We start from the raw sequence: 12,627 nt of genomic DNA, 5'->3' as shown, positions 1-12,627 counted from the left end.
GATGAGGAGATCATCAGTGTTACTCACTTCACCTGTCACTGGTCATAATGTTATGCCTGATCAGTGTATGACCCAACAGTGTTATTCTTTTTTTTTCAGTACATGATTAATATGTGAAAAGTATCAGTGGCATCATTGCCTAAAGAAAGGTGAGAAATTTAGTTTGTGTGTGTGTCCAGCAATTGCTGGATTTAAAAAGGATGTACTATGTGTCTGTTAAACCACCTTTTCCCATGTTTAATATCTTTGATACACTGAGACAGTTCCAGCATGAAAGGAGAGGAGATTATAACACAGACAGGATGTAACTAAGCAGCTTTGTGAACTCACAGCCTTGTGATCAGTAGCTAGTTTTAACCACTGATAAATGGCTTTAAATCTAATCAACACTTCACAAATCCACAAAGACTTGTGCTAGATTTCTAGTTTGAGTTCACATTTTAATTCACACTGCCTTATCACAAATTATTCATTACTCGCATATTAATGGTTGCTTCATGTTTTTAATATTTTTATTCAGAGTTAATGGGGTGATACCCAACAGAGACTTTCATATGATTTTATATTCTGCTGCTGTTCTTTGTGAACAAATTATTAAAATGAAATTCCTGAACTTTTCTTGGAGAACACTCCAAGAATATTTGAATAACTAAGGAAGGATATTTGAGGAAAATGTAAAAATCAATACGTGCAGCCTTGTTAAACAACAAACCACTAGTGAATGAATGCAAGATGATATTAAAAAGCTGCCAAGAAATTTTTATATGCGCTAAAGTTAAGCAGACATCAAGAGATGAACTAGAATTCTTTCCAATAACAGGAACAAAAAAAACCCAAGTGTGAAGGTGTCAAAGTGGTGCTCAAGTGATTCAGCTTTCAAATTTTAGCAAGAGAATATACTCCAGTAAATGCAAATCACTTCCTTGTTGTCATTTTCTGTTTATTTGCTTTTTATTAGGTTCCAGTATAGAAATGTCAATCATTTTCCCCTCCATCCTTCTCTCGTCCTGCTGAACCAAATGCACATGGGACAGGAATAGCACAGGGGAATATGACTATTCTGCATCATTCAGGATTGACAAGAGAGTAGGGCTGGACAATATGGACAAAAATTACATATGACAACATGGACAATTTCATATCTTGAAACAATATAAATCATGATCTATATAACGCTTTCTCTGTGTTGACATGTTGAAAAAAGATCTATAGAAAGAACTGCGTGCATTCATGACTGCATTTCAATAATTCTGTGATCTAAACCCTAGCACACTTTCTTTTATTCGTGACATTGAACAGAACTACCTCAAGCGAGAAGAAGAATCACAATACTGTCAAAACAGGAACAATACGAGTACAAAATATAAAAAAATAAATATTAAAACAGTAGTTTCAGGAAGCCAGTGACAGAAGTACCTCTTTTTTTTTTTTTTTTTTTTTTTTGAGGTAAAAGCACTTCATCTTTTAGACATCCCGATGCCTGTTCTGTGTCGGAGTGTTGTGGGATGATTTGCTCTGTAGTGCTCTTCCATGGTTGTTTTTGTTTTGTTACAGCGCGCTGCTAGGATAGCGCCTAGCTCCAACCATAGCAGCGTAAATCAGCTGCTGAGACGTGGGTTTTGCAGCGTTGGTGATCGAGGAAAATATCAATCAATAAACATCAGCCAAGCAAAGTAATAGCACATGCATCCTCCTGTTGAACGTTATTCTGGTTAATCAGTGTTGTCATTGATTGGCTAACGTTTTCCGCCGTAATGCTGCTATTGTTATTGAAACGGGAATACGTTAAAGATTAGTCTAGATTCATGGCAGTTATGTTCATAACTCCGATGCAATAGTTTAGTTCAAATACTTTTAAAGTTACTTAAAATTCATTTATTTTTGTCCTCTTGTGCAATGATGATAAAACATGCTGTGTAACAGTCGACATAGTTAGCATTTTTGTGGCTATTGATAGCAGACTTGGTTAGATACTCGGATTTATCTTGTATTACCTTCTTGAGAACTCGGCTTTATTACCTTCCCAGGAACATAAGAGAACATTTACAACAGATCCGTTCACTTTTTGGCAAGGTGTCTTTTTATTCTGCATTCTGAAGTTTTCATTACAAACCCCCCCCACCAACACCCCCCGGTTGTTCATGATGGGAATTGGTGATCCTTGTTCTTCTTGTGCTTTCTATAAATAAATGTGTGATTGGTAAAAAAAAAAAAAAATGCAGGGGTTGTGTTTTGTGCCATAATAAGTTATAGCCATATTAGTTTATGGGAGCAGGTCATAAAAATACATGAGTGCATGGAGTTTGCCAAAATATCAGACCAAGATGGCGGCGTGTGCACAACGCGAGGCTCAGCGTCTCACCAGTTTTTGCGTTTTAGCAAAAGTTATTTTAGTTATTAGTTGTTAGTTGTTAGTTGTTAGTAGTTATTTTTTGTATTCATTGCCGGTTTGTTCACTAAGAACAGCCTTGCTTTAACATCCTACAGCAGGCAAGAACTTTATTACTTTTATTTCTATATTTTTATATATTGTTTATATATGCAAATTATTTATATTTGTTTATATACTGATTATATATGCTAATTATTTGCACTGCGAAAATGCACTTCTGGTTAGATGCTAACTGTATTTCATTGCCTTGTAACCGCATGTGCAGTGACAAAGTTGATTCTAATCTAATCTAATTTTTCGCCGTTTATCTAATTTTTACATTTGTCTATAAAAGTAAATGACTGTTAAGGAGTCTGTTGGTTAGGAAAGAGTGTTGCTTTTACTTCTGATGGATGTGAATAGAGGAAGGTGGTTGCTTAACCACACAGGAGTAGAGGAAGAGTGAGTGTGAAAGATTAAGATCAGACATCACTTTTTGACAACACAAAGGCATTAATAACGGTGCAAGATTAAACTACAGCACCTATAAACACACATATAGTGCACCCCTGGTTAAGATGTGTTCTTAGGCTTGTAATAAATTCATTGTTTATTGCAGAAGCATGATCTCACACTGAATATTGTAAAAAAAAAAAAAAAAAAAAAATTCTAACCTTTAACTCAAGTGAATTAAAAAAAATTGTTTTTATTTATTTATTTTTTATAAAATCACTTGTTCCACAATTATTGGCACTCCTAACAATTCCTATAAAATAAATGTAATTGAAGCATTTTTGTAATTTTTACTGTAGTTTTTAAAGTTGATCAGAGTATCCAGAAATTTTAATTAATAAATCATGACTTCCTGTTTCCCTGGGGTATAAATATGACGTGACACACAGGCCTTTTCCTCTTGTCCACTCTTCAACATGGGAAAGACAAGAGAACACCCCATTCAAGTAAGGCAGATGTGTGTCGACCTTCATAAGTGCTTTGGTCACATGAGACTAAGATAGAGCTTTTTGCAGTGGTGGGCCATCAGGGCCAGCAAGGCCTTCTCTGCTGGCCTAAACAGCAGTGATCTGAATCACTGACTTGCATTTTAATATATTTAATATATTTTTCCATGAATGTGTATTAAATTATTCCCAATAGTTTATTCTCTACATTTCATAGCTTTTCTCTTGTTTGCGCTGCTTCCATTAGTGTACATTTATGATAAGAGTATTTATCCAATCATATTTCAGCCAGTGGCTGACATCATGTGTTGACAGGGTGAAAGAAATCTGCCTTAAGGCCTTCAGAATCAATATTGCAGGCTCCCGTAGCTTGAAAATGGCAATGAAATTGTTACATTAACCAATCAGATTTCGAGTTAGCGTCACTGGGGCCTAGGTGTGAAATGCATAGCCCGCCACTGGCTTTTTGGCAACAAATGCTCTAAGTGGGTCTGACGTAAAACAAAAGATGAGTAGGCAGAAAAACACCTCATGCCCACTGTGAAATATGGTGGAGGATCTGTGATGCTGTGGGCCTGTTTCTCTTCCAAAGGCCCTGGGAACCTTGTGTCTCATGGCATCAGGAAATCTTTGAAATACCAGGACATTTTAAATCAAAACTTGATGAACTTTGTCAGAAAGTTGAAGATGAGTTGTCATTGGGACTTTCAGCAGGATAATGCACAAAACATGTGGTGAAATCTTCACAAAAATGGTTCAGCAGACCCAAAATCAAGCTCCTCCCTGGACAAAATCAAGCTCCTCCCTGGACAAAATCAAGCTCCTCCCTGGACATTTCCACTTAGGGGTGTACTCACTTTTGTTGCCAATGGTTTAGACATTAATGGCTGTGTGTTGAGTTATTTTGAGGGGACAGCAAATTTACACCTACACCTAAATTTGCACAGCAATTTATATCTTATTTTTGCATTGCATTGCGTTCTATGTTTAAAAAAAAAAGAATTTATTAGAAGCCTAAGAACACATCTTAACCAGGGGTACCAATAATTGTGGAGGGCGCTGTATATGCATGCATATATGTGTGTGTCTATAGAATGATAGATAGATGGATCGATAGACAATAGGTTACCCTTTGACCCTTTCTTTTCATGAGATGCTCCTGTTCAATAACCTAAGGATTCTCCACTAGGGGGAGATATAATCACTCAAGTAGCTTTTGTATCCAGACATGAACTCTGCCCGACTTTTGCATGGATAGTTTCATTTGCATACAGGCTACATATACATTTCCATATAGGCTACAGAGGATGGGGGGTGGGGGTTGAGGGGGTGAGACAGTGTCTGTGTGTATATTCACCATCCGCTTTAATAGCAGCACGTTTACACTTGCTCATTTATACAGTTTACCAGTCAGACAATTTTCTGGCAACAGCTTCAATGCAGTAAATCACATTGAACCATTCATTTTATATTCATATCAAACATCGGAATGAAAAGAAGTCTAACTTTGATTGTGCCAAGGTTGTTGGTGCCAAATGGTCTGGTTTTAGTATTTCAGAAACCAATCTCCTGGGATTTTCACACAGAAGAGCATCTAAAGTTTACACAGAATGGTGCGAGGAACAAAAAAAAGCTGTGAGTGACAGTCATGTGGGTGGAACTGCTTTGTTGATGAGAGAGATCAGAGGAAAAATGGCCAGCTGATCACGCTTTTCATGCTTTATGAACATGTTGAGCAGAAAGTTCACAAGAAAGCACAAAACATCATTCCCTGAATGGATGTGCTGCTACAGCAGGAGACCACATCAGTTAAAAACACAAGTCATGGGCACACTGAAACTGCTCAGTCGAAGAAGCCTACAATACAATGGACTGCCATAACAATAGCAGTTAAGGAGTGGGATAAATTAGGCAGCAATTAGTCAGTTCTTGAAGTTGATTTGTTGGAAGCAGGAAAAAGGGTGAAGAGTAAGGAGCTGAGAGACTTTTCATTGTGATGGTTAGACGTCTGGATCAGAGCCAGTAGGTTCCCAGTATATAGTGGTTAGTGGTTCTGGAAAGTACAACCAGTGTACCAGTGACAGGGTCATGGTCACCCAAATCTCACTGATCCCAAAAGAAGAGCCACTGTCTCACACACATTGCTGGAAATGTTAATACTGGTTATGATAGAAAGGTGTCAGAACACACGCTGCATCACAGCCTGTAGAGTATGGGGCTGTATAGAACACCTTTGGGAAATTTTAAAGAGAAACATAGAGCAACACAACTCTTCTAACAAAAAGCAGGTGTACATTTCTCCAGAAATTCGTGCAACACTGGTATCCACAATGCCGGGGAGAATTGAGTCTGGCATCTGTCAAAAAAAAAAAATCTTAGCAATGAAACGTGGACTGACTTTTGTTGCATTGAGATTTCACAATGGAGGCTGCAGTTTTAATATTGTACGTTCAAAATGTTTTATAATTACCCGTTTATTTAATTCTAAATCATTTGACATGTAATTAGGTGCACTTACTGCTGTTGTGTACTGTATATGTGTGACGGAGTTAAGGTCCTGAGATCCTGCTGTCATGCTCTGATTAGTCACTTTCATATTCTTCCTCCTCCTGTACTATTTTTTTGTTCCCCTGACCCACACCCTGAGCTTTATTCTTAACTATCATGGTTCGGTCATATGATCCATGCTTGGCAGCGTCTGGCAGTAATGACAGTTTTGTGGATGAATGGTGTCTAATATTAATGTTAGTCCCTCTAGGCCATGAGTTTCAGGATCCTCTTTATTTCATATACGTTTTTTAAATTCTTCTTTTTGATCCATGGTATACTCCCCATATTCAGATTTCCCTCATATTGCTGTGTGTGTGTGAGAGAGAGAGACAGAGAGAGAGACAGAGAGAGAGAGAGATCCAGTTGTCTTCTAATTGCAGTAATTTTTCATGAATAATTAAATGGAAATGTATTCATGAGCACTCCTATGTCTGCAATGCAAGTGGAGATGACGGTACATTATCATGTGCTGCTGTGTTCGATGGCCTGCTGTGCAGCACAGATGAACCAAGATCATGGAACACACACTGGAACTCATCATTAGTTTGTTGTTGACTAGCAGTGGATATCTTCAGCAAGCATCAACCATGCTTTATTATTACTATGCACTCTTATGTTAAATTGCACATACTACTATATAATTTTTTTATATAAATTTCCATTTCACCTGACAAACATCAGGTAGCAGGATGGATCATTTCAGCTTTAGATTAGTTATTTATTGTGCAAGATATTTCCTGCATATATTAATGAAAAAAAAAGATGCTTAAAAATAGCAGAGAGAAATTGCTTGTTATTTATTAATTGTTTGTATGTGTGTGTGTGTGTGAGCAGGTGAGGCGGTGGCAGCTGGTGATGCTCTCTGCGAAATTGAGACAGACAAGGCTGTGGTTACCATGGAATCCAATGATGACGGAGTACTAGCTAAAATCCTGGTGAGTGTGTGTCTGTGTGTGTGTATGTCTGTCTGTCTTTGTGTCTGTATGTCTTTGTGTGTGTGGTGGGATGATGGCAGAAATGAAATGGGTATTGAGTGAAAATGAAACTGATTTCACTATATTAACTTCAATCCCCTGAGTCCTCTCACCACAAGCTTTCTACCTAATCTCATTTAGAAGGTGTGTGTGTGTGTGTGTTGGCATTGCCTCCTCCAGTCAGAGCTCCTCATTAAGGTTGCTGTGGGCTAGAGGAGCAGAACTGGTCCCTAATAAGCCGCTGGCTCCTTTTCCCGGTTCCGTCTCTGTATTTAGCGCAGTTACAGGACAGCCTCATTTCCTATCACATTTAATGTATTGAGGAAAGAATTGGGATTTCTTTTACAGAAGATGTGAGGTGAATCCCTCCTTTTGCCTCATTATTGGAAAAAGCCTTCTCATCAGTAGATAAAGGAACTGTCAATCATGGACTGATTTCCATAATCCAGTGATCTCTCTATAGCTTAAGCAGCTTCCCACGGTTAAACCGTCTTAGTGTCCATGTTGACACACACTGGTTTTTGTCAGTCTTGATGAATTTGCATGTACGCTCCAAATAATCCGAACCACACTTAAGCGTATGAGGATGTTATCATAGCAACATTTTAATAACAACTACGAGCGCATGACAGCTGCCAGTACATTTAGTAGCTAAATTTGTTTCTGTTAAACTCTTCATTCAGCCCACACAAGCTTGCAAAATATCTGGTATAGCGTAGGATTCACACTAGATAGAGCTTGTCAGCGTATACCATGGACCAACCGTCCGTCTATTCCACATCGTGCTTGTTCCTTCTGTGCCATAGATGCAGCAATGCACTTAATTATTATACAGAACGAACATCCTCATGTTTCTCAGACTTGAAACAGGGACAGCCAGCTGTATTTACAGTACAGGTCACTTAAAATGTGCTGTATGACAGTGGATCAGTGAGTAAACTGCATGTTTGTAGTAATTATAATTAGCCATAAAGTGCCATTATCATACACACTTTGCACCTACAAGCTGGACAATCAAAACATCATTATATATCCTAATGAGTGCACACGGTGTAGGAAGTGTACGCTTCAGTGTGTCTATGGACTTAAATAGTGTACAAGAATAAAACGGATGCAACAGGAATGTCTTGTGCAGCTGTTGTGGAATGAAACACTGGTCAAAACGGATGCAATATCTGCTACAATTGTGTCTGATAAGTCCACATAGTGTAGGAAGTGTGTTTCATTGTGTTTATGGACTTAAATGGTGTCAAATAATGGAACAGATGCTCGACCAGCTGGTTCGGATTGAAACACTGGTCAAAATAGATGCATATCTATTACAAATGCATCTAGTATTAATTGGATTCTGATGTGATTGACTCTAAATTGCATCATACTTATAAAGCCTGATGTGTTTAATAAATTGAGTTCATGTCATTCTTATGAAAAGAGAATAAATATAAAAGTATAGCAAACAGCTTCAGGACTACGGTTAGTTCAGAGTATAGATGCTGTAAACTGAGTTACTTTAACGTGCTTTAATTATTAGTTACACATTTGTTCAGGGTTGTAATTACCTGACTTGTGTTATTAATGTTGGTACTGTGGTAGTGTAGTCGTTAAGGTGTTGGACTACTGATTTGGAGTTCAAATCCTAGGTCCACCAAGCTGACATTGCTGGCCCCCTGTGCCTCTATTGCTCAGTTATATAAAATGACATAAATTGTCGATACTGGATAAAGGCGTCTGCCGAATGCCAGAAATTTAAGTGTGAATGTCCATCTCAAATCCAGGATTCCCTGTGTACATATAGGACAGAAAGGGAGAAAGAATTTTGTTTTTTAAAATATTAATTTGACCCATCTCATGCGTCTCATCCACCATGTCTGTTATTTAAACGTTTACGTGTTATTTCTTGAACATGGCATTTAGGTTGTGTTGTGCATACATTCTGTACAGGATCTGTGCACAGAATTCCATTGTGAAAGTAATCAGATGAATATTTTCCATTTTACATCGAAGAGATGATTTATTATACAGATTATCAGACTTGCAGTTGTTCTATTAGAGAGTAAGTGAATTACAATTTACAAAATTTGGTGTATGCTGTTGGGACCATTATATTTTAATTCAAACTGATTTCCTAATCAGACTAAAAAAGGATATTAGTGAATTATCAGATCGTTGGGCTGCATGTAAACATTGCTAATGAAGGTTTTGTTATTTCCACATTTTCTCATTTTCTGTCTGGAATCCAGCTGAGAGTGATACTGGGAAGTGGGGGTGGTGTGTCTGTCTGGTGGGTTGGATCTCATCCTGATGTGTTTTACTTGCTTGGTGGGCCTGGTTCTGAGATATAGAGTACAAAATGTGTTAGAGATGCAAGGTAATAATACAGCATTGAATATTAAATTTATTTATTTAGTTAGTTTTTGCTTCAGGGTACACAAATCCCAGCCTTTATCTGTTTTTGGAGTAAAATCACATCGTGGTCTATAGATGTGTGCACAAACTGACTAGTCTGTAATAGTCACATTAAAATATTGCAATAAAAAGCTGACCTTTAGACATACACATAGAGATACACACCTCAGCTTCCTTTGCAAGGGGGTTTCCATGGAAACAGGCCATGGAAATGGGGGGTTGGGGGTTTAAAGTAGAAGCAGAAGGAAAATGGTCTGAATTAGTTAACCACCTCCATCCTGCAAAGCACCTGCTCCTTGAATACACAGCTTCCTGTTTATTGCTATGTGATGGTAAATAAAATAAACATGCTCGCTCTCTCTCTCTCTCTCTCTCTCTCTCTCTCTCTCTCTCTCTGGCTGTCTCTCTGGAACAGTTGTTTATGTATGAGATATGGCGGTATATATAGCCATAATTAGCTATTCTCAGCACTTATACATTTAGAAATGTCCTGCAACTCTGTGGTATAGACTTGCCTTCCACATCAAACACACCTCCGTGTCATTGCCTCAAATCCATTATATGAAATCACTGTAATAACGTCAATATGGAGAGAGTAGCTGTACGGTACTGCATTAAGCAGAGGGAAGGGATCTTGTGAGAGAGAGATGGATGTGCTGGAGACTCTAGAGATCAGTTTAAGATTCTGTACTGGTGTCCTTTTCTGTGCAAGAGGATGCTCATACAGAATTCCGTGCATTAAGTCTTCTTTCAAGGTTTTGCTTCATGTCCATGAGATGAGAGCCCTGAATGGTGTTACTGATTATTCAGTAATTGCCTCCATTGTGTGTCTGCATGACGTCTGTCACATCTTAATGTTTCATGATGAGATCCCTCTGACTGCTGTGTGTTAAAAAAAAAAAAAAAAAAAAAAAAAAAAAAGTGTTAGGATGACCTTGAGAGATAACCTGACATCGAATCTGACCTTTTATCTTGTTAGTTCATGTCTCTGGTCATATCGTGCACAAATCATTAATATTGATCTGTCTCACACTCTCTCTCTCTCTTTAAAAAAAGGAAGGGATATATCAGATTGTAGGTTAGTATGTGTATGAATGCTACTAATAATTAAAGAGTAAGGACTCGCTCTGTTTGGGTCAGTGCTGTTTTTGTTTTATTAGCTCAGCACGACTCAGCTCCCTTCCACTACACCCGGTTTGGTGCTTCCTGTCTTCACTACAAGTGCCAGCTGCATACACTGTGGCCCCATACCATCCGCCATCTGCAGCTTCATTTAAGTTGGACGTCACCTTTGCTATTTTAACCCCATTTTTTATCAATAACATGAGCGTTACTAGAGCACTATTATTGTTCAGTTTTCTAATAAATTCTGTCATGTAAACATTCAAGTTTTAACTTAAATACCTGGGAATGTGTTTATTGTTATACTTGGTATATAATGACTGAAATTGTATCTACATTTGAGTTCAAAATATGATAATGACCATGGCTTTCTCTTAGACTGCACATCTACAGAGTCGGATGTCGCATCTAGCCTGTTAACTCTAGCTAGCGAAAATGTAGTGTATAGAGCGAAAATAGACAATCCCTGATCCCTTTTTTGTTTGCTTGTTTGTTTTTGTATCTGGAAAGCAGATAACTCATATGAGATTTGTACAAATTTCCTGTGATATGACAATGAATTACTATTATAGGGTCACAGACATCAGGTTAGTAATATAACACTCTAAAGTATTTTATAACCCCCCCAAGTTTTTATTTCAGTTTTAACAAAAACAATCCTGCACTTTAGTTTTAGGGTGTTGTTTTTTTTCTCAACAACAAAAAAGTATTTCTCCTTACTTGGGTCTCCTGTGATTAATGCATTATAAACTGCTGTTATGAGCTGTATGTTAAGTATACTATCCGGCACTAATCTGTATCTATTTAAACAAATCTACTTTGTCCCAAAGTAACAAAAAGGCTCCTGAATCTCATAAAACCTGAAAAACAATAAAGAATTGAAGAAAACTATTTCCTTTATTAATGGTAGCCCTGAGGTGCTTGGCACATCGCTCACATTATTTGTTTTTGAATTATTTACAAAAATCAAAGGCAGTGCTGTAAAGCTCCCAGAAAACTAACTCTACTCTGCCTAGTAAAAAGCACCAGGGTGTTAGGTTCGATCAAGGAAGTGTTTGACGCTCCTTTGACCCGATCATTGTGCTTGTTGTATTTTTTATGAAAGCCAACCCACCTCTCCCATATTCTCATATGTGATCTCAGTGTGTAGATGGTGGTCATGGGCTATGAATACACATCTCACAGGTTCATTATGGCAGCAAGTAACTGAAAAAAATATCTTTTTCTATTAATGCCTCAAAACAAGTCAGTCTAAGGAACAATCTAGAGGAAATGAAACAAAAGCAAAAAACCCAAGTGCTTGTGTGTAGTTTTCCAGTCCATCCAAGCGATGGCAGTGTTGAGCTCTTCATTTCATCCACAGTCCAATTAAGCCTAGCCATCTGTGACCAGAGGAAGAATGGTGGAATGTGAGCACTGACTGATCTACCAAACACAGTTTTAATCATTATAAATAATCTAGGTAGAATAATAAATCGTTCCATGTTATTTGTAATGCCCGAGAAACTACGAAAATGCTTTAGGGCTGTCTTGACACATTTATCCTCATGATCTATGAATCTACGCAGATTACACGCACAGTTTGTAAATGCCGCAATTTGTAAATGTTTTACAGCCACCCTAATCATCCAGCTAGTTACCTAAAAGGCGAAACCCTCTGTTGTATTCTTTAATAGGACCTTTAAAGGTTTGTTCTTCAAGATGGACTATGAACGCTTTAGGAGTGTAGATATAAACAATACGATAGAAAGTATGATAAATAAGCATGTCAGATTTTCAGTAGCAGAAACTCAATTTGTGTCATTAGATTTTTGCTTTCACTACAGAGAGCACTGTGCCATTTTTCTTTTCCGATACTGATACTGAAACCTTTGCTATCAGCTGATATCAATTTCCACCCAACTTTCTATTCTTGGTTTTCTTCTTTTTAGTAACATTTCACACTTTGTTGCATTCACACATAAATATTTAACTTTTAAGTATAATTTAAACGTGAAGTATATAATTACAGTAAGATCAAGTCTTTTTCCAGTTTTAATAACACATCTCTTACATGATGTGATATGAATTTAAATTTTTTCCAATATTCAGTCCGCAATTTTTTTCCTCCAATATCAGTTAAGTACCAATAGTGAGTATTTGGGGTGATGCTGTCTCTAATTGAAATCAAAGTATTTTTTAGGTTCAAGATTTAAAAAAATACATTTAATAGTCACTGTCACCAAAGTAGCTAGCTAGCCAATTA

General features: G+C 37.5%; 1 protein-coding gene across 2 annotated transcripts in view; it reads left to right on the top strand.

The window, feature by feature from the left end:
- pdhx (pyruvate dehydrogenase complex component X) overlaps nucleotides 1-12,627 on the top strand; it is a 38,320-nt gene that overhangs the window by 6,164 nt on the left and 19,529 nt on the right. For both annotated transcript variants that reach the window (XM_058408481.1, XM_058408482.1), the window contains one exon: nucleotides 6,715-6,815. In XM_058408481.1, coding sequence (XP_058264464.1) covers nucleotides 6,715-6,815 — 101 coding nt within the window. The remainder of the gene's footprint in view (nucleotides 1-6,714; nucleotides 6,816-12,627) is intronic.

The sequence above is a fragment of the Hemibagrus wyckioides genome, linkage group LG14 (genome assembly GCF_019097595.1).
Source record: "Hemibagrus wyckioides isolate EC202008001 linkage group LG14, SWU_Hwy_1.0, whole genome shotgun sequence".
NCBI lineage: Eukaryota > Metazoa > Chordata > Actinopteri > Siluriformes > Bagridae > Hemibagrus > Hemibagrus wyckioides.
The sequence above is the reverse complement of the archived record's forward strand: the minus strand, read 5'-3'. Positions and strand labels throughout refer to the sequence as shown.